This window comes from Neltuma alba, unplaced genomic scaffold (assembly GCF_004799145.2).
Source record: "Neltuma alba isolate B1F8T4 unplaced genomic scaffold, ASM479914v2 tig00013509_pilon, whole genome shotgun sequence".
Lineage (NCBI taxonomy): Eukaryota > Viridiplantae > Streptophyta > Magnoliopsida > Fabales > Fabaceae > Neltuma > Neltuma alba.
The window spans coordinates 28,196-50,691 of NW_021637732.1; the positions used below are offsets into that span (position 1 = coordinate 28,196).

Here is a 22,496-nt window from a genome sequence, read left to right on the forward strand (position 1 = left end):
TAATTTTCTTGAATTTTTTGGCTATAACTCAAACCCATTATATCTTTCACAGAACTTTCGAACTTACAACCTCGCAATATAAAAGGAGTCAAGAGAGGCGTTTGGTGTTTTTAAGCTACAAGACCCCCATAATTTCTTAGATAATTGAACTTTCCAGTGAATGAATCCCCCTAGTTAAAGTTGCCATGTAGGGACTTACTTGATAGTAAATAAGAATTCATTGGCCAGAAAAGCAATATATAAAAATTTCTCATCTCATAGATACCACACAATTATTATAGGAAAAATTTGAATGCCCGTTAAATTAAATGTAGTAGCATAAAAATAAAGACAGTTGCGCAATATTTTTGATTCTCAATAATGTATTGCCAATTGTAATGGGGATGTCTGCGAAAAGAGAATGAATTAAAAAAGTTCTTTTACACTTTACCAGCCAAAACTCTTCTTTCAATGGGTGTTTCTTTGTAAGGGAATGTTTGCAAAATGTGAGGATGAAATCCAAATATTGAGAGATTGAAATGGTTGTCCCAAGTCCCAACTACGTGCACTCTCAGGAATCCATTATATCATTCAAGCTGAAAAGCTGTGACTCACTATAGAGCATATCCCTGACCTATAAATTGATCGATACTGTGTAAATTTACTGTGATTCGTCTCAAACTAGTAACACTAATTCCCTTCAACTCATCTATGCTCAAATGCAACCATACAAGGAAGAACTGATAATATAATATGCTATGACCAAATTAAGAGCACAGCAAAGCATAAACTTGACCACAAACCAGTCTCATAATATGTTTTAGAAACTTAAATTTGAAGACTCAGATTCGTCCTTCCGAGTTCCGCGTCGGTTTTAAATACAACAAATTATGATTAATTAATTTACATGGTCAGCTATCACAGCTTTGGAGGAAACTGGTACCACCCCCAAGGTTCATCTGATGTATATTGAGTCACTTGCTTTACACTCAAATAGTTTTCAAGCCCCCTGAAAATTTTAAAAATTTAAAAAAAAAAAAAGATCAGACTCCATTGTTCAGATGATGCTAAACAGGTGTAAGAAAGGGATAATTTTTTCACCCTCAGATTCGACAAAATAAGTATATTTGCTTTTACTTTGCATCCGAGTCTATCACAGTCTTTTTGTCTTGTCAGTTTTGTAGCATGCTTGTTATGTTCATAAGACAGTGTTTCTGTTACTAACTTACTATGAATAATTTTTAATGCTTTTAGGCATAACATAAATCGTGTTAAGGTGGTGTTGTCGCAATCACTTGTAGAAGCTATAAAAGGCATACTCTTGCATTTATTATTCAGGAAATAAGGCCATACCATTCTCCTAATTCACGACCAAATCCACTACGTTTAATGCCTCCCCATGGGGCTTGAGTGAAGCACGGCTGAGAGCAATTGATCCATACAATTCCCACCTGAAAAGCCTGCAGAGATGCAAAATAAACTATTTTAATCCAAAAGCAACCGAATCTTGGCGTGTCTATGACAATCTCGGATCAGCCTCACCTTTGTTAAGCGTTCACATCTTTCTAGGTCATTTGATATCACAGCAGCAGCTAAGCCATACCTATGAAAGATCAAAATATATATTAACTTTGGCGTTGGTATGCAAATAAAGTGAGAGGGAAAAAAGTGCAATTGTAAAAGTAATTTCAGTTCCCAGACACTGAAATAAACTCACTGGGTGTCATTTGCTAGTTTAATAGCTTCTTCCTCAGTACTAAATGTTTTTACACATAGAACAGGTCCAAAAACTTCTTCTCTCCAAATTTGCATAGAGGTAGTTACATCCGTAACGACAGTTGGTTCAATAAAAAAACCCTTATTTAAATGCTGTCAATGAATTTGAAAAGTCATCAATCCTCTAAACAGTAATAGAAAATCAGCAATACATAATTGAGCAAATATAACAGAGGAAACAATATACCCTAGGGCGAGATCCACCAGTCAAAATTGTGGCCCCCTCACTCCTAGCAGTTGAGATGAACTTCAATACCTTTTCGTACTGGACCATATAATTGAAGTATTAGATATTGCATTGGACCGAAAAAGAACATTAGATGTCGTATAATCTCAGATAAATCAAAATAATTCCATAAATTAACGAAAAATTGATTTACAAGCTCAGGAGGAAAATGTGTGAAATCTACCATTATATTTTCATTGATTTATGTCTTTGATTTCTTTCCTTATTTTGGTCTCCATTCGTCATCGGATTCTAGTGAAAAATATGTGGAGGTCATCCCCGTAAATCAGTGTCTCAGCCATCTGAATGAAATTGAAGAATTTAGATTATTTCTCTTCTAAAGATTCTTGAAAAACTTGGCAGATTGCTTTATTGGTCTCCAATTTACAACACAAAGTTGGTCCCCAAGAAACTGATTGCAAGATGTCTGTCAAGCGACTAAATATAATTGTTCCATTTGCAGTAAGATTTTACTAAAGAGAACGACAATGTTATTCACCAGTTTGAAGATAAGTAGCTAAGCTCGCATTCCCCTATACATGCATTTATATATTAAGTTGACATGTATTTAGCTTTTTGGCATAAATTATTAAGTTGGTTGACCCTCCTGCAAAATATCTGTTCAATTTTGTAGGCAAGTAATATGAACATCATTAAACAGCATATGTTTTCACTTTAATTATAAAACCTTCTGTCACAGCAGAAGCAGCCTTCCTAAAAATGAACACGGACTGACTTTTTTTTTTTTTTTGCATTTAACTTTGTTTATAATACAAAAATGCAATGGACTTAGCTCGCAGAAGTGAGAACATACCTGTCCTTTACTAACGACTGGACCTAGCCTGCAACCTTCTTCCAAGGGATCTGATATCTTGATGTTTTTAATCCATTTCACAAGCCTATTCAAAAATTGTTCGGCTATGCTTTCCTAAAACAAGAGATCTTACGTTACCAATTTTTCAGAAATGAAGTCAAACGGAAAGTCTCCAAAGTAGCTAGAACAAAATTTATGACAATACAAGTCCACATGATATTCCCATTATGCAAGATAGTCAAAGGGAAAAAAATATCAGCGAGAGAATGGAGCATTTCAAAATCTTAGTCCCTATAAAACTCACATGTATAATAAGACGGGTAGTGGCAGCGCAAATCTGACCATTTGTCCAGAAGCAGCCAAACATGGTCCATTCAACAGCTGCTTAAGCCAATAGGTAGCTTTTTAGATCAAGAAATCTACCTTTGATACAAAATATTTACTCATCTACAACTGTTTTAAGAGGAAATGTCGTTAAATATGCAAGTAGACATGGGCAGTCCGCAAATAAATAGCTATAATTGAGATGATACAGACCTTTATCAAGGTCAACATCCTCGAAAACAACAATTGGGCTTTTTCCACCAAGCTCTAGTGAAACAGGCTGCCAAGAAACAAAATACCAGATATTTCATGAAGAAAAGACAGATGATGTAAGCAACATAGGAAGCCTGTATTGGGTTCTGTTTTCCCCTTTAGCTATCAAAGTAGACGGACTGTATGATTCATGGACTGTACATAGTTTGCTGACTATGCCGGTTTAAAGTACCTTGATCAGTTGAGCTGCTGTTGACATAATCTTGCTCCCAGTCATAGTGCTTCCAGTAAAGGCAATCTGTTGAAAATTTAAAATTCAGCGATGATGACATGGTAGCATTGCAAATTTGGAAAACATCATGGTAACAATACTTAAAAGACCTAGAACAATATACTGCCTCCAGCTCTTAATATAATAGCTAGTTAACTAATTTGAGTAGATTAAGAAAGTTTGTAGTTATTTGTAATAAATAGGCATTATCTTCCCAAGAATACTCTTGCTAACCATATATATTAGCTAGAACTACTATTGATGGAACATTTGACATACGTAACTACTACATGATTACTTTGGAAAAAATGGATAAATATGAGAGAAAAAGTAGACTAAGGTCTTATATTTATGACCAAACTGAATGTTAAACTAGTTCTTATATTAAGGACCAGAGGTAGTATATATATATAATATATCCCAACAATAGTTTCAATTCTCCTAAAATATGAAGGATCATCAAACCTTGTCTACATGAGGATGTGATGCCAAAGAAGCACCAGCTTCAGGGCCTAATCCAGTTAGAATATTCAAGACACCTGAAGGAAGGCCCACATCTCTACATATCTGACCCAGCTCCAAACAGGTCCTGAAATGGCCAACGATTATTATGGGAACCAACATAAACAAGATAGCATGAGTTGACAAGGACATACACAGATGCCAACTCAGATGGCTTCAATATTGCAGTACAACCAGCAGCCAAGGCAGGAGCAACTTTCCACACAGCCATTAATAGAGGATAGTTCCTAAAACACAATAGCCTCCAATCAATTAGCCATTGACAACACTTCATTAACCACTGACAGACCGGAAATCATATTTAACATGTGGTTCCTCCCAGGCTTTAATTCCTTTATTTGTTTTCTTATGCTTGCTGGTTAACAGGCCATGATCTGCACGCATTTAGGGGGAAGACTCTTCATGAGAATCACATGGGTTTTTTCGTGGTCACTAGGCTGAGCAAAGAAGTTACTCAATTGTGAGAAAAAAAGAAACTGGCGCCAGTATCAGTTTCAATGCAAAGTGATGGACGTGCACAGCTTCAAACAATCACTAGGCCTACAAACAGGAGTGCATGTGAAGCTAAAACAAATAAGAAACAGATACCAAGGAGTAATCAATGCAACGACTCCAACGGGCTCCCTAAGAACATGACTCTTGAAGGTTTGCATGGGAAGAGGTATGGGAGCCTTTTGTTTTGCATCCAATCCGTCAGCGAGGTCAGCATAGTACTCAAAGCAACCAGCAACATCATCCTAGATAAAATCATATGCATACACAAGTAAATTTACATGGCAGAGAATTATTGATTTGCCAGCATTAAAAGTTACCATGTCCCACAATGCTTCATCCAGTGGTTTTCCACAATCAATTGCTTCAAGTTTTGCCAGTTCAGACTTCCTTTCTATTATCTGCGAGCCAAAGTGCAGGATGGGCTTAAGGCATTTACAATTTTGTGGGGGGGAAAAAAAAAATTAAAAGAACAAAAATATTCCCGACCTTAGCAGCGATAGCTCGCAAATACCGAGCACGAACGGACCCAGAAGCTGTTGCCCAATGTTTACCCTTCTTACTGATCAGGGCTCTCCGAGCAGCAGCCACTGCAAGCTCCACATCCTCCGCCGTAGCAGCTGGAATATCTCCTGAAGTGCAGTTGAATGATCTGTACCTTAGAACTTGTTTAAAACAGAATATAAAGCTGCAAGATCGATTTAGAAGTAAAATGTTTTGTATCGTGATTTAGCAAGGGGAAAATGCAGGGGACAAAAAACATGAGTGATAATTCCGCTTGAGCAATGATCCAGAAAAGCACAGTCCATAACGGCCCCCATATTTTATCAAATCTCAGTATTATCTACTCGAACAAACAATTGACATAACACAGACTGAGTAATCAACATTTGAAGAAATCGTGGTCCAATCAATGTAGTGAGATAAAGAAAGGGAAAGAACCAATTTTGAGTTCAGTGGAGGGATTGATGATAGGAATTCGTTTCTTGAGGATTGGCTCTTTCCACTCGCCATCGACAAACAGCTGTCGGCTGGGAACAGTGATCGTCATCTTCGCTTTGCTTTCCTCTCTCTGCAATGCAAATATAACAGAGCTCAGTAGCAACAACTGCAAGATTTGTGGTGATAATTTGCCTGATTATAAGAAAATGATAAGGTAGGTGCAACTTTAAAGAGAAGCCTCCAATAATTTGATGTGAAGTTTGACAATGGATCATGATCATGGCGTTAAAGCGGGCGTGTTTTGTTTACTTTTGCGTCAGCTCTTTGATGGCCGGTGCGAAGTTGGTCGGTCGAGGGGTATTTACCATTTCCCGCCAGCGGTTGTAGGGAACGTCTTCACTTGGATTGACTGTGATTTATAGTTACGTAGGAAAAGAAGAATAATTTTTATTTGGATATTTAGTCCTTTAATTTTATTTAAAATTTTGATTTAGTCTCTTAACTTTAAAAAACACACATTTAGTCTTTAACTCTAAAATCGTTAGACTTTAATAATGATTTTTTGTAACAATAATTTAGTAAATTTAAAATTATTTGAAAAATGAAAAGTAGATGCACCATGCATGGGAAGAATAATAATGATAATTAAGAGCCCATTACAATTATTGTGTGAATTTGGTTGAACTTTTTCTTTAACCATGATGCTTCTCATTACAGGTTTTATTGAGTTTCCTTCTACGTTTTCAATATACTACCTTCGATTCTAATTATAAGAGTTAGTTGACTAATTTGAGGAGGTTAAAGAAAGAAGTTAAGTTAGTTATTTGTAATAAATAAGTATTATCTTTTCTAAAATATCCTTGCTAATCAAGTTTATTGGCTAGAACTACTATTATTAAAAGGACTACTTTGAAAAAAAAATGCATAAACATGAGAGACAAAGCGAATTGTGGTCTTATATTTAAGATCAAAACAAAAGTTAAAAAAATCTTATATTAAGGACTCTGAGGGTTCTTATTTGATTTGTGCTTTGTTCAAACTCTTCCAGCTTGGGGCTTGTTTGATTTTATTGATTATTATTTACTACTAGTATTATGTATGCTTTTGAAAAAAGAAAAATGTAAGGCTAATAGCACATACATTAAAAATTAAGAAACAATCAGTTAAAACTAGGGTGACTAAATAACACCTGCTTCAATACTTTTTTTGGTGCAATTTACAGAATCCTCAAATTACTCTGGATTTAAAACTAACCACGTGAACATTAAAATTAAAACATTCTTCTAGAAATTTGAACTAAGTAATGGCATTTAATTTTATTAGTATATAAAATCTAAATAATGAGTCATTCAAAGTTTCACATTTGTGAATATATGTATTCTTCAAATATATAGAATAAATGTGCTGAATTAGAAAAGAAAGGTGTTAAAAATCTCAAAGCACATGTGAAGTGATAGAATGTGCCTAAGAAATTAAATTTTGTTCCGAAATCTTTCCTTATGTCGCTCTCTGCTTTTTCTTTTTTTTTGGTTTGACTGGTATTTGTATTTGATGCCTCAATTTATATGTTAAGGGACGCTCTGAATGTAGCTAAGCGTCCCATAGTAGAAGACTTGAAGATTCAATAATCATCATTATGTGAGTTCATGCAAGCACCAAGCCACCAACACAAGTTACTAGAATGATTTCAAAACAATCGGAATTAGTGATTACTTTTAAGACTTTACTTGACAATTTCAGTTTCATTTGTCATTACACCACTTATTTTACAAATAGAGTCTCTGGCTAACACGATAGTAAAAAGCCCTGAATAAATCTCATGACACAACTTTGAGAAGCCTATGGATCGCTGTCCTTACTGTGGTCATCGTACCTTGTATCCCTCTCGCGATAATATCTCCAGGAACATGTTGGAGACTTTTTAGAAATTCTTTTCCTGGATCATTAACCTTGATTGTTATTTAGCTTTTTCCAGAAAAACGTCCAAAGATAACTTTAACTGATTTGAACATTCGATAATGACACAAACCTGTACATGGAGATAAATACGATGAGCTGATGTGATTGCTTTCAGTAAGGGGTAATAAGCTCCGTCCCGGGACTGCTCAAGTATCTGTTGAAGAGCCATTTTGAAGTGTTTAAAGCATCTCCTGTACCCTTCACTGAAAATATGTTGCCACGGCTTTGCCAGTCGTTGGTAAGCTTTATCCATTCCCTCCTCCATTCCTTAAGCCTGAAATCCTCGCCCCTCTCTAAGCTTTCTATCAAATATTTAAAATAAATAGCTGCTCTAGGGCCATAATAATCACGTAGAAGCCCACTCCAGTACTTGTTTCCTATTTAGATGCCAACATAAAGTAGTAGTCATCATGCCAAAAATTCATAGAACTTTCGTAACTATTTTTCCGTAAGGTTCATGGGAGATTACTCAAGTGATGCGAGTACTTTGGACGAAGAAACAATAAGGTAAACCCTGGCTTATAGATATAGCAAGGCATTGAAAATCATACCATAGTCACGGAGAAGGCTGGGTTCTTCCTCTGTGTTGTCAAACCACATAGTGATTTGTGTTCTCGCATTCCACTCAAACTGTGGATGTAAAAATCGCATCAATAATTCAATAATAAAATTCCAATTGTACTCCTCCAGTATTTAATACAGGACCTAATTGGAGAATCAATATTAGTCTTAAATATAAGACATATTTCATATACTTATCAATTTTTTCCCAAATAAACCCTATTGATCTTTCCTCAACAAAAATCAAATAGAAGATGGAGGAAGGGAATTAAAAAGATGCTTAGAGGATTTAAAAAAAAACATCTCATATTAACTAATTCAACTAACATCCTTAATCTATTCAAATTAGTTAATTAGGTCTTACATTAAAAAGTGGAGAAGTATAATAAATCAAATTCACCTGTTTCTCCTGCTGTTCATTTTGTGCCAGTTGCTTCGCACTTTCTAACCAAGGTCCTAGGAGAAATCCGTCATGACAAGCCAATAGTGTGTCCATATCCTCCACTAGATCTAGAAACTTTTGACTGTGGAAGGTCACACTATGGACATCATGTGATTGATAGGCCTCTATGATCTTTAAGAACAACTGGTTTGCATATTTTGCCAAGGCTTGTCTCGTTAAGTCAACAATGTCGTACCTGATTGAAGAAGAAATAAAATGAATATATATTGTATATAATGAACACATTTGGTAGAGATTTTACAAGAGGAAGAGCATGTTGTTAAAGTTACTTACCTGTAAGTACTACTACTTGACAGTTTATCTCCACTTGAGATAAAAAGCTTCAATGAACGAATTACTTCAGAAGTTGAATACCACAAATGAGGACGATCATACGAGTCTGTAACTTCCCTGATGACTGGTCTTGATTCGGGCTTGCCATGGTGGTAAGGCCATTCTTGCTGGACTGCAATTAAAGAAGGATCAACATCTGGGAACGCTACAATGACGTCTCTGTTTTTATCCTGTCCGCAAACAAGAAGAAAATATTATGGAACGACTAAAATATGCTATAGACTTCTAGTTCTTTCTGCATAGTTAAAGATGGATCGGAACTGAGCATGAAGCTGTGCGGCTAAGGTTGACTTGTGTTTACAAGGAGAAATAATCGGTCAGATTAAGGATCAGAGGTATGATTGACAAATATGTTGGCCTAAGCAGTATGTTTTTCTAGAAATGACCATGTTAAAGGAACCACTAATCTGGGGAAAATTAAAGGATTGAAACAAGCACTTACATAGGCACCATCGGTGCAATTGTAAATTGTGTGATGTAATATATTCCATGCATCCTGTATAGAAGGAATAGGTCGACCATATCGTCTTGCAGAATACCGATCAACCCATGCCTGAAAAGGAAAGGATAATGAATAATTTTAACGAGAAAAATAGATAAAACAAAGCAAGCATGGATTTAGAGAAGCTAATGCAATAGGGACTAGAATGTATGCCATACATATATAGCTGCAGATAAATTAAAGCCGTAAAATACAGGGAGAAATGAGAGAGCTCTGGTAATCATCGTACCAATAAATGGGACCTGACAACGGACTAAATGACTCATGAGAGCACACTTTGGCTACATATTATTCCAAGGAAATGCTCGAACTAACCCATTATTTAAGACGCAATTCATTTAGCAATTGAAGAACAGATACTAAAAAACGCAGGAAGTAGGCGTTATCACTTATCAGAAAAAGGTCAGAGTTGAGATGCAAGCAAAACCATTTGTTACAAGATATAATGATAAAATGATGCCCAAGGATGAAGTTAGATAAAGTCCACAATTAAAAGAACAAGGAGAACAGAAGCTGACACAATAATCAGACTTTCTAGAACCACAAGTGAAATAAATGCAAGAAACTGATGCCACGATTCCTCATTATTACCTTAACATTAGGCTTCTCATGATGAAATGCCATTTCGGACATCAGATCATAGACAATGGGATTCTGTTCTATGCCTTCCATCGACATTCCAACACCAACCTTCATACAACAAGTACACAATAATAAAATGTACAATTTATATCATAAAATAAGGAGATAAGGTACTTAAATATCTCGAAGTATACACAAAGGATTGCCCAACACCTGAAAGTTTTTTTTGACTCTTATATGCCCTAGAAGTTTTATTTCGTAGCATTTCTGTGCTAAGCTATTATCCGCTGTTAAGCATCTTATCCCTAAAATAATCTGTAACATTATTCATAGAATGACTTGCTTTGAAAAACACTATCATATTGGAATCGATAGCGTACCGTGTATTGTGGGTGAGAGTGGATAAAGTTGCCAGATCAGTTTGTTAGCATAGTTTTAGGAGTTGTTCATTTATTTTCTGTTATCTCAACTAGTATTTGTACGTAATTGAGTCAATGTTGGTTAGAATCTAATCAGTTATTTTCTGATTTATTTATCATTGTTCAATATCTGTTTTTCTATTATAAATAAGCCAGAAGCTGGTAGAGATGGGTAGAATAAATTTTGAAATTCACTGCAATCTTGGGAGATTCTTCTTAGGCTTTAATGAGGTATTAGTTTAAGATACTTGATCATATTCTAATAGTGACTTTCCTTTCATCTATATTAATTTATGCTGTTTCATTCTCATTTTATATTCCTTTAGTCCTATTCATAAGTCATTTCTAATATGTTTCACGCAGATCAAGAAAACTTTAAACTTCATTAATTCTCATTTAAAATTTAATAACTTGCCAACTTTATCCCTATGTCCATTAATATGAAAAATATCTCTCTCAAAGTCTTATAAATAGGACCAAAGGAGTATTTTAATAAAGTTTGTTTCCTTCTTTCTTTCTGTCCCTTGAATCCTATAAGGAAAATAGGTGGATGATTAAAGATACAGCGCCCATGGGGGTCTGACGTTAAACAAGGAGAGAAAGAGGGAAAGTAATGTAAATCTACTCGTACATCAACATAGAAGCATAGTCGTCCAACTTAAAACCAGTTAGCTTCCAAGGTATCCAACATAAAAATGCACGAAAGACTTTCCGTCAATGTTTAGTAACTTTTTTTTTCATGTTCCTAGACTGCCGTAGAATAAGATAAGTAGACGATTTAATAGATCTATTTTGTTGCTTGGTATAAGGTCATAAAGCTACATAAACTAATCAGATTGATGAGAAGCTACTTAATACGCAATTCATCACAGATGAAAACAAAAAACTTACCATAGTTGAGTTAACACTTTTGCGTGCTTCAACGGGCCCAGATGCTATTGCATCTAAAATACCATACATCTCAATATTTCCTGCAAAGTTATGCAGCATACACCTGTAAAACAGAAGACACCCTATCAATTTAAAAGAAAAACAAAGAAAAGGAAAATGGAATCAAGAGTATGCAGTTCGCAGTCTTGGCAATTCATACCAAGTCTAGATTGATAAGCCAATTCCAAGCATCAAAATACTTAGTTCTAATAGACTAATTTGTTGAAATATACACGTCTCAAGGTTGTTATGGGTTTCGAGCATTTTGTAGAGAAACCCACCAAGATGCTCCACAAGGGCAATTTCCATTCCTATACTATAATGTCACCATAATTTTTAAAACAGCCCTCTTTATGAATGTCTGGTTTAACAACTGGACCCGTACTAACCCAAACCAGGTGCCAGGAAGGATTTGATGTTCAGAGAACGTCCTCAAACAACATAAGAATACTCAAAGCAGATCAACAAATTGAGGCAGGCTTCACATCCTTATGCCAAAACAGAAAATCAGAAAACGACTACTGCCGGGAAAGTTAAATTCATCAACAGAAATGTCATAAAGATTGTTTTCATTGAATTAAGGGCCAATGACTTTCCAGATGTAGGGGACACCATAAAATTGCTCCGAAGTGATCCATATGGGTTTTACTTCGGCAAAGAGATCAAGAACCACCAACTTTCCAGTAGGAACAGAATGTAGGAGGGCCTGAAAACAATCATAGAAATGATTTTAAAAATAAAACAGATTGATAGGACTCATGTGAAACTTCTTATCGACTGAAAAATAGAAGTAGCAAGTCAAAAGAAATTACCAGAGAATCCATAAAGAAATCAATTGACTAATATGGGTATCTTGTCAAAAGTCCATATAAAGTTTATTCTAAAGTATTCTACAGAGGCAAAGAATCCAAGAAGAAGAAGAAAGAAGAACAAAAAAGAATAATTGTCGTATGGAATGCCAGTTTGCAGCCAATATGCCAAATATTCTTTATGTCACTCTTAGCAAAAGAGCTCTAAACACGCAATTCTCAGACAATCATTAATGATGGAAAACGCTTGTTCTAAAGAACAAAAAATATAGTCCAGAGGAAATAATTTATGGATATAACCTTCATTTGTGGAGGCCTCCAGAATGGATCATATGAAAATAGCCACCCCTGCTAAATGAAATCGGAGTTTCAGTGGAATGTATATCCTTCTGCATGTATAACATTGGATTCCTAAGAAAAATTAACAGCACCAAAAGTTAAATTAGAAAACCCAAACTCAGTCATATACCTGCATCAGCCACACAGCTTCACGATCACCACTCTCCATTCCTTTAAAGATTGCTGCACCTAGTGATGAAATGTATTCCGGATCATCAACAGGTGGGGTATTTTCATCAAAAGTATCACTGCAATAAATGCAACATACTTGATGTAATCCAATGGAAAAAACATCTTCACTATGAGACAAAACCATAATATAAAGCGCTATGATGAACGTGATGGTGCATTTCTAGAAAGATAAATTATGAACCTCAATCAAATTAGCTGAGATTTAAACACTCGAATCCTCATGTGGTATTGAATCTTTTAACGAACAAATTGAATCAACCCCACTTGCTTGTGAAGTTTTGTGGCAGACACCGAAAAGAAATTTTCAGCATCAACCATTGCCAATTTTGTGCTCAAGCTTCGTTAATGCATCCAATCAGACCTTCACATAATTATAATAACTAGATTTTTGCCTCATGATCTATAGTTGACAAAAACATCCTATCATCATGAGTCTCCACTCAATCACCTAACAAAAATCAAAATACTATTCAATCATCTTGCACTGATGATATTAAAACCCTTTTTCCAATATATCTAAAGTTAGCGGAATTTAATTCCTCTTATAAATTAAAACCAAGACAAGATAATGTAAAAAGAAGTTAGAAAATAATTCAGGCCAGAGAATCAGAAAATTGTAAAGTTGTCAGGGCTTCTGATAATCCAGTGAAAACTCTGAGAATCAAGGATAAAGTAAAAATTACTGATAGTAAGCACAACGGTAGGATATAAATAAGCACGAGGACTTCAGTGATATGCATTATGACCCAAGGAAGTTAGATAGGACAAAATAACACACTTTCAGGCAGGGAGAGGCCTAGCCAATTACACACACACACACCCCAATATATTAAATTAGAAAACCCGCATCCGATGTTGAAGAAAAGTAGTACTGTCCTCTAGAATCTCCATGAACCAAACTAAGGTTCAGGCAATGATAATTTATGGATGCATTATTTTTCTTAATTGATGAGTGATTAAAAACTTACCAGTTGTATATGTGACTGGTCGTTCCATGCACTAGGTGAAAAAAAAAAAAGAAGAAGAAGTTAATTTAGAACAGCATTGAATTTTGCTTGGGGAATAGATGCCCAAGTTAATCTACATTTCACAAGCTAGACAACAAAGTTAAAGCAGATGCATGTACATTACCTTGCAATTGTCGCTCAACAAATGCTTTCCCAATCTCAATAAACAAGGGGTCAGTTGCATCAAGAAGATAAGTGCAGCACCATCTAGGGTCACTCTTAACAGAAAACCTATACAGTATGAGAGAATGTTATGTAAATTCAACAAGATGGATGTACAGGAAACAGGAAAAGAAAATGGTGATAAATAGAATTCCCGATTATAGTTATGCACAGGCTACTAACCAATTTCCCAAGCGTGTTATTTTCGCTGATGGGAATCTATATTTGAGCGCAGCAGGGACATTTCCAGAAAAGGCTGGTAGGACTGAAAATCGATAAGTCAGTATGTAACTGTCACTTCCCCCAAAAAAAGTATAATAAGATAGGCTAATTCAGCATATAAGTAAAATGGGTACACCACTGTTTTATGCATGGGAACCTACTTTTGGGTTGGGTGCTACTAGGAAGCAAAAGTTAAGAAGAGATCCAAAATAGTAAGTGGCACCTGGTGTCATTCCAAGTTCATACATTCTGGCAAGAATTTTCTTCTGTAGGATCAACTGTTGATCCAACCAGCTCTGAGGCAGTGGTCCACCCCATCTGTGATTATGAATAACAACAACAACAATAATAATAATTTTGTCAAACACTTACAATACTCTTAAAACGAGGACCCTAACATTTATTAATCATGAAAATAAAAAAATAGAAACATAAAAAAAATCAGATTGAAGCATCTGACTGGACAATTTTACGAATGACACCTGAAGTCATATGAACTACCGATGTAACTTAAATTAGCTCACCCCAAATTCAAACACATGAAACTGTCAAAATACAAGCCCATGAGTCCTCACACTCACCCATGCAAATTTGCCATGCATGACCACGAAAGAAATGCCGGACCACCAAAGAAATCTTCCAAATCTGAACTGCTCATGTTAAATTTCTCCTGGAAAATAAATATCATTTCAGCATCTATGAAATTCTTTAAGAATACTGAACTACTGGCATAACAATGAGGTGTGAATACAGTGAGCTAATGAAAAGGCTTGTATTAATGGGCAATGGGCAAAGTTGTGAATGTTTACTGGCAAGAAAGATAACACTGCCTGATATTAAAAAACAAACAAACAAACAAGAGATAACACTGCCAGTCAGTAAAACAGTAGGAATTGCACATCCAAAAGAAGTGCAACCGAGAACTAGGTTATCAGCTAACAGCAGCAAAACTATCGTATTCTATAAAACTATCAGATATGAGATAACTACAAATGTTATCTAGTGATCAGATGGCAAAGGGGAGCGAAGCTATTCCAAACAGATTGACATGGAGGCTGCGGCACACTTTAGCTATGTCATTACAGTTGTCTCATGACGCCATTATCATAAAAAAATGTACAAGTTCGCATTAAAATTACCAATATGTAAAGGGAACACCTCTAAGAGTGAGTTACTTGGACATAGCTAGGTTTGACAATTTGTTGTTCTTCCAACAAACTGCTATAAAGTATGAGAAAATTATAAATTATGATGTATAACTTGTTTTCTTACTCTCAATTTCTTTAACAAAGTGAATTAACATCCTCATGGTGCTGCTTACTTGTTAAATTTTATTACTTGTGATCAAGGATTCGTCTAAAGATGCATTTCAAGCATTGTCTATTTATGTGATTTGGAGCATTAAAAAAAAGAAAGAAAGAAAGAAATCCAAAGAAAGTTTCCCCAAACAGCAAAGAGATGTTAAAATGTCAAACACGTGCCAAAAATTACGTAAGACCCAAGGCAGACAAAAGGACCTGGAAAACTTTCTGCCAGATAGCCTCTTGTCCTGTGAATGCAAGTGGTAAGTTTACACCCTGCATAGCCATCCAATCAATTTCCTTTTCCCATCTTTTCCAGTCCCACCAAGCAAAAGAATCTTCCAAAAGTAGATAAAATAAGATAATGTGAAATATAATCTTCTAGTACCCAACCCTAATATTTCAATCCACATACACCAGAAAAGCATAGGGTGACTTGAAAGTAGCTTACAACTAGACGTAACAGCATTTTGGTAATAGCTCCATGGAATAGGCCTCTTAACTAAAATTCCAGTATCATGAACACGTGGGAGAAATCCTGCTTTTGGTACAGAAAATAATTGCGAACCACCAGTTTTGTCCCAAGATATATGTGAACCACACCAATGCTTCAAGTACCAGTGAAGACCAGCGGCGACCTCCACTCCTGTCGTCCCAGCAAGTCTGGTGACAATTGAAAATTTTGTACTCATTTTCTAAGTTCCACTAAGTCAGCTCTGACTTCCATTCCAATGTGTGTGATAGATACCATTTATTTGCATGTATTACAATTCTACTGAGGCTGATATATAAACAACACCGTTTCAATTGTGGCATTGATTTGCCGGAAAAGCAACTACAGTTTCGAAACTATGTAGCCCTTTGCCATAAACTCCGATCTGTTTATGTCAGCATCTTAAAGAATCAGATTAAGCACCTACAATATTTACAAGTGCCGTTAATTTATCCTAGTTAGAAAAAACTAACCGTTAGAGAAATAAATAACAACTTATGAACTTCTTAGCGTTAAATCTGACTATTAAATTATCCCTAGTCCACTGACTCAGATATTCTAAAAATGTGACAAAATAGCTCGTCGGCTGAAGCCTGAATGCGGGGTTGAGACATTCTAAATCAAGCAAGCAAGCGAAGAAATTAAAAGCATACAAGATTTCAGGATCCCCAGGTCTTCTGAATGAAGGATGGTTTCTGATCATAAAGCAATATTCATCACCACATTGCTCCTGTTGATTTGTTAAAAAAAGAGAAAGTATGAGTGCCAGCAATGTCGTACCAGTAAAGAGGAAATTACCCCAAAAAAAAAAACAGAGAGAGAGATTAGTGCCGAGACAATAACATCCACCTGCGGACCAAATGAAGTACCAAGACAAGTCAATTTTCCAAATACAATCTAAATGAAAAGTCATATAAATTCAAAAACCTTGGAGACAATTTGGAAGTCAAAGCTGGATGAATGAGAAGGAAGCAAGCGGTGAAGAACGCCGCGGGCGGCGACTTCCTGGACGGAAGGCGGAGCCCTCTCGCGGTCTTGAATTTCAAGAAGACGGGAGATGGAGTCAACGCCAATGGTGGAAGACAGAGCCGATGATGCGAAGGAACAGAACGTCAAGACGAGCAGGAAAATGGGGGGAAAATATCCCTCCATGATTATGGCAGAGACAATCACGCAGGAGGAAGAGCGACAGGTGAGGAGTCTACTGGATTGAAGGCCCAAATCATGTAAAAAAGAAGAAGGGAATAGATTATCGGCGAAGCGGTTTGATCAGTGAGAGACAAGTTCGAATGCCGGCCGAGTCGAGACAAGAAATGAAAGTTTGCCGCCATGTTCGTCTGTCCGTTTCTTGTTAAATATTTCTTTCCTTTTTGAAAGATTAAAATATATTTTTACTCTTTTAACTTTATACAAAATTTCATTTTAGTTTCTTAATCATAAAAAGTATGATTTTAGTCTTTTAATATCAAAATTATTAGTCTCAAATAATAAATTTTTTATAACAATTATGATTGTTTTAAATATTAAATTTACTATATTAATATTTAGTAATATTTTATCAACATTCAGAAGCTTAATATCATATTTTTTGTTAACAATTTTAGGATTAGAGGGCTAAAATTTTATTTTTTAAAATTAAGAGATCAAAATAAAACAAAGACTAAAAGTATATTTTAGTTTTTTTTTTCCTAAAACAAAAGGCAAGCTTGTGGTTGAGAAAAAACACTTCGCGGTATGTGGTTATCTTACGCCTCTTTAATAGTAGGGCAGTGTGTCTATAATTTTTAGATAATTAAAACATGCATCCCAACGGTTTCAAGTTGGTACACAAGTTTGAATCTAATGTATAAAGAAAATAGTGTTCAAAAAAATTTTAAAGTCGTGATGAAACTCAATTTGACTTAAATTAATTAAACTATAATATTTAAATTAAAAATTTACTAACATCAGTAAAGACATAAAATATTTTTTGTCATACAAAAAAAAGATATAAAATATTAAATTTAGTCAAATATTACAAAAACATAATATTACACTTTACACCACCAAATCATAAACTCACTGGTTCTTACGGATTCAAACAAAAAAAAAAAATTGGTTGGCGTTTTTTCTTGGCTTTTGGACAAAGCATAATATGGTACTCCCTCCGTTCCTTATTATAAGAGACGAATAACCGATTTACGTTGATCAAAAAAACAGTTAAAATTAGTTAAGAACAATCAATGTGTAAAAAGTATAATTTTTTTTTCAAAACTACCCTCATTAATAAGGAGAGAGAACATGAGAGAGAATAATTAAATTATTAAAAGAAAGAGAAGTATGAGGGAGAGAGAGTGTGAGTTGGAGACAATAAATATGGGTAAAATAGGAAATCAACACAAAAAAATAGAGACAACTTTTAAGTGTCTCTTATATATAGGAACATGCCATAAGCATCAAATGTCTCTTATAATAAGGAACGGAGGGAGTAACATGTATCGGTTAAAATGTTCATGTATGACGTGTTGTTCACACATGAAATGATTATAAATATCAATATAAAATACTATCTTCTGCCAAGAGCTTGTTTGAATTTTATTTTGATATTAAATATAAGATTCTAATCTACTTTGTTTCTCATATTTATTTATTTTTTTCCTAAAGTATTCATCATAATAATAGTAATTTTAGCCAATAAATTTGATTAGTGAGAATATTTAAAAAAAAAACAACACATATTTATTACAAATAACTAACTTAACTAATTTTTTAATTTATTTAGATTATTTAATTAGTTTTTATATTAAAGACAGAAGATAATATAAGTTTATCACTGACATGCAGTATTTATAAAAGGATCAAATATTTTTTAAATCCTTTGTAATATACTGGGCCATCTATTTAGTTTATTTGAACTGTACCGCGTGGGCCACATTGAATGAGTATAAAGCCCAGTGCGAGCTAGAAGTTCGATATAGAAGAGGCCCAATTCATATATTAAGAGGGAGCCGCGTTAGGTGGTCGGAAAAAAGGGGCGAAAAAGAAGGAAGCCGAGTAAGAAACTATTAGATTCTCCTGCCGTAAAACCCCCCGGCCCAAACCCAAAAAAGGTGTTTACCGATATGGGACTAATTGTCGCTCCTGATACTAAAGTTGTTTGCCTTCTTTTCTAAGATATGCACAAAAGAAAACACCCCCCCCCTCTTTTAGCATTCCCAGTTTGCCTTTTATATAGCGGTCTTTCAGTTTTATGCGGGCACATAGGAACAAAGAAAGGTAGGTTTTCATTTTCTGTTTCAGAAAGGTGGAGATAATGTTTCCAGATTTTGGCATTTAAAATTTGTGAAGACCATACGACGGTCAACCTCTCAATTATTAATGAGAAGAAAAATTCTACGGTGCAAACTGGTGTGTGGTGCCATGCCTAGATGGCCAAAATAATCCTGTCCATAGACAACCCTCCACTGTTGACGGCTCATTCATGTTCTCAGTGACGTGAGCTCAAACCAAATCAAGCTTCATCCACAGGGGCTTGGAAAATCTATACCATATCCCTATGTCAAAAATTTAACCATTCATATATTATTTATAAATAATGATAACATAATTTGCTTTTTAATGTATACGTTATGCGATATAAAAGATCCACGTTAGTTATTTCAATATTAAGCATAGGACAGAAGCGTCCTCGGAATTTTATTACCTATGATTCCTTCCTAACCTTCCTCAAAAATTGCAAAACCTTATGTGGAACCAAACAGCAACATTTTATGATATTGTTATGTTTCCACTTTTAAATTTAGGACCCAACAGAGAATAAGTCTTTCCTAAACGAGGTTTAAGGAGATCATAAGATTACATTTTGAGTGCTTTTGATGAAGTACTTAAGCTTCTCCAAGCAAACTTTCGAGGACTAGAAAAGAAGTAGCATGAGTGGCAGACGCTTTGTTTAATAGAGAGATAAGATTGCTTTTCTTGTTCTTGGGTAGTTTTCCTTTCAGGGTGATATCCGTTTCACTTTATATATTTTTCCTAAGAACACTTCACTTTCAACAAATACACCATGTGAAGAAGCGCAGGAAGTTGGGAAACAAAACAACAGTCATGTGAAAATGGTGATCAGCAGATTAAAGTACAATAAACGACCACAACTAAACACATGGCATCTTTCTTGAGAGCAACATATGAATCTGCAGAATTTTCCCACAGACAGAAAAAAGGGGAATTGATTGGATGACGAGAGCCAGTAACAGCAAGATCACATGCCCTAGTTTCTATGTTTGTTTGCTCAACAAGGAAATCGCTACTAGTGCAACTGAAAATGCAATATAATGGCAGACCATCCAGTGGCTTTTAAACACCACAGATTTTTACGTGTTGGGAGGCAGTGAAAAGCTACGACGAAGATCAAATCAAATCAAAGCCATCAAATATATATATATAGATATCACTCTCAGAATTTATCACAGGTGTCTGTGTACCTACCTGCAAGTGTCATCCATGGGACCAACCAGACACAAATAATTTATAGAAGGATTGGTTTTTGCTTTGCAACTTGATCTGTGAATTGTGCGTTTCTGCTTTGTCTATTTAGTGCTCGCACGACCCCATTTGTTGTTCTTGATGTGCTCAAATAGTGTCAAAAAAGTTATGAGGAAAAAAGGCATTTCTCAATTTGAATGACCCTACTCATTTTATTTCACCGTTTGAATTTGGTTCTAAATATATATATTAATTTACTTTATCTCTTATATTTATTATTTTTTAAACTAATTTACCTAATTTATAAACTGATATATAATTTAATATTATACAGTGATACTTTAGGAAGATCATATCACGTTCATTGTAATTAGCTGATTTATTTAATTTTTTTAATTTATCAAAATTTGTTAAGACTTGAAAACCTCTTGTTCAAAAAGTAAAATGATGAATTTAGGGGAATTCTTTAAAATTTTTAGATGACTAGTGTAAAATGAATGCAGTGTTGCATAAATTGTACGTGAGGAGGAAATATTTAAAACAGGCATGTATATATTATTTAATTTTAAATAATATGAATCTAAATTGTTTAATCACCTTATTAACTAAACCTAAAAAATCTTACTAGACATATTTACAAGTCAAATCACATATAATTTAGCTTCTAGAACTTAATAATTTAAAAATAGATAGGGAGATAGCATATGCTTTTGACATCAGCTCTACAACTTGGAAATGAAGCAGCTTTGCCAACTTTTTTTTTTCTTGGTAAAAAAAAAAAGATAAGTTGGGTTCATGAACTCATCAGGATCATGATACTGATACCTTTTTTAGGCTTAGAAAGCATTCATAGAGTCCAAGCAACTTTGCCAACTTAATTACAAAAATATCTCTTATAAATTACTCCTTCAGTCTTTAATATAGGACCCAATTCTTAAGTTGGTTTTGGTCCTAAATATAAGACCAATTTCTCATATTTATCAATTTCCTCTAAATTACCCTTATAGATACTCCCTCAACCATAATCAAATAGAAGAGGGAGAAGGATATTAAAAAAGATGATTATGGTGTTTTAGAAAAAATGTGTCACTTTTTTTATAATTAACTAACTTATCTAACTTTCTTAATCTAATCAAATTAGTTAAATGGATCTTATATTAAGGACCGAAGGAGTATAATGTAAGTTCAGGCTCACATCATCCGGTAGGTTCACTGTGTTTTTATTTTTTCGTGGTAAAAAGCGAGGCTTGGGGCCTAAGTAAACTACAAAAGAGGACTCTCCTACTCCTAGCTAGGGAGCATCTAGTTCCCATATTATTGTTATCTCTACCAAAAAGCAAAAGATGAAGATCCCTCGATTAACAAAATACTTATTTAAATAAACATATCAACCTTCGAGACATCATAGATTCATTTTATGAGCTTTAATTGACATGAAAATTTCACATTAATATATACTAACGTTTTAAATGATCATCACAGTCTTTTAAGCGTTCATCAAGCAACTTTTTCAAGACCTTCAGCACTCTGCAGCTAGCTAGGAACAAGGTATTTTATCGCAAGTTATATAGTATTTTATTAGTATATGATTGCGTGGTTATGTATTTTCTAAAGAAAATGCGATATACAAAATAATTGCGCACTCAAGTCAATATTTCTACTTATATATATCTCTATATATATATCTCCCTATATTAATTACATATACAGTCATAAAAAACAACTGTTTATGAATTATGATCCAGAATTAATCCATATTAATGCTTTAGATAATTATTTTTCTTGAAGCATAAAGGACAGGGGTTATCAATTTTTCCTTTTTACTTTTGGACCATGCAGTTTGACTATTATGGTGAGCAAGTGCATGCATGCTTCCACGTCCCCATCACTATCCTTTGACGATTACGCATGCATGCTTCTCGGAAACTACTGAAGAGATCAATTGCCTCAAGGCTCCTACTTTCTCAATATATACCAGTAATAGTCAAAACTAACATGGCGGATTGGCTCATTAATTCCAAAATTATAATTCGGACTTCTTGTGGAATTAAAATTATTATCCATTTATTTAAGGGATAATTAATTATATAATTCATGTAATTTTGACTCAATTCTAACTCAATCCGTTAACTTCATTATCTCAGTATAACTTAATTTCTATAATTTTAACTTGCATTGAAGCTCAATTCACAAACTCAGATA

General features: G+C 34.6%; 2 protein-coding genes across 7 annotated transcripts; both read right to left on the reverse strand.

Moving 5' to 3' along the window:
• Positions 1-664: 664 nt before the first annotated feature.
• LOC114737925 (betaine aldehyde dehydrogenase 1, chloroplastic) lies at positions 665-5,792 on the reverse strand. 2 transcript variants are annotated; one of them, XM_028925928.1, is made up of 15 exons: positions 5,560-5,790; positions 5,107-5,249; positions 4,938-5,018; positions 4,714-4,862; positions 4,260-4,352; positions 4,069-4,192; positions 3,565-3,630; positions 3,333-3,399; positions 3,100-3,176; positions 2,796-2,909; positions 1,943-2,020; positions 1,697-1,848; positions 1,522-1,582; positions 1,333-1,439; positions 665-988 (listed from the first exon to the last, which is right to left on the reverse strand). In XM_028925928.1, exons 1-15 carry the CDS (start codon positions 5,666-5,668, stop codon positions 898-900), a joined length of 1,512 nt encoding a protein of 503 aa, XP_028781761.1. In that variant the 5' UTR covers positions 5,669-5,790; the 3' UTR covers positions 665-897. The 2 variants fall into 2 exon arrangements, with proteins under 2 accessions (XP_028781761.1, XP_028781762.1); XM_028925929.1 differs by lacking the exon at positions 665-988 and adding an exon at positions 1,143-1,167 and having other exon boundaries at positions 1,299-1,439; positions 5,560-5,792.
• A 1,449-nt stretch (positions 5,793-7,241) lies between these two features.
• Positions 7,242-17,128, reverse strand: LOC114737911 (alpha-N-acetylglucosaminidase-like). 5 transcript variants are annotated; one of them, XM_028925915.1, is made up of 20 exons: positions 16,761-17,128; positions 16,487-16,563; positions 15,792-16,003; positions 15,557-15,678; positions 14,621-14,709; positions 14,263-14,357; positions 14,001-14,082; positions 13,780-13,886; positions 13,617-13,647; positions 12,587-12,704; positions 12,418-12,465; positions 11,905-12,014; positions 11,270-11,372; positions 9,969-10,067; positions 9,318-9,428; positions 8,816-9,045; positions 8,480-8,717; positions 8,070-8,148; positions 7,589-7,895; positions 7,242-7,495 (listed from the first exon to the last, which is right to left on the reverse strand). In XM_028925915.1, exons 1-19 carry the CDS (start codon positions 16,983-16,985, stop codon positions 7,630-7,632), a joined length of 2,442 nt encoding a protein of 813 aa, XP_028781748.1. In that variant the 5' UTR covers positions 16,986-17,128; the 3' UTR covers positions 7,242-7,495; positions 7,589-7,629. The 5 variants fall into 5 exon arrangements, with proteins under 5 accessions (XP_028781748.1, XP_028781749.1, XP_028781746.1 ...); XM_028925916.1 differs by having other exon boundaries at positions 7,589-7,820; positions 12,418-12,468; XM_028925913.1 differs by having other exon boundaries at positions 12,418-12,468.
• Between the last annotated feature and the right edge of the window lie 5,368 nt (positions 17,129-22,496).

Excerpts from the sequence above, each read along its gene's own strand:
- LOC114737925 (XM_028925928.1), bottom strand. The coding sequence starts at position 5,668 with ATGACGATCACTGTTCCCAGCCGACAGCTGTTTGTCGATGGCGAGTGG. Across the intron at positions 4,353-4,713 it reads GTTGCATTGATTACTCCTTG|GAACTATCCTCTATTAATGG; the intron begins GTATCTGTTTCT and ends ATTGTGTTTTAG. Across the intron at positions 1,583-1,696 it reads AAACTAGCAAATGACACCCA|GTATGGCTTAGCTGCTGCTG; the intron begins GTGAGTTTATTT and ends GATCTTTCATAG.
- LOC114737911 (XM_028925913.1), bottom strand. The coding sequence starts at position 16,985 with ATGGAGGGATATTTTCCCCCCATTTTCCTGCTCGTCTTGACGTTCTGT. Across the intron at positions 14,083-14,262 it reads TGAACTTGGAATGACACCAG|TCCTACCAGCCTTTTCTGGA; the intron begins GTGCCACTTACT and ends ATCGATTTTCAG. Across the intron at positions 10,068-11,269 it reads AAAGTGTTAACTCAACTATG|GTTGGTGTTGGAATGTCGAT; the intron begins GTAAGTTTTTTG and ends TGTTGTATGAAG.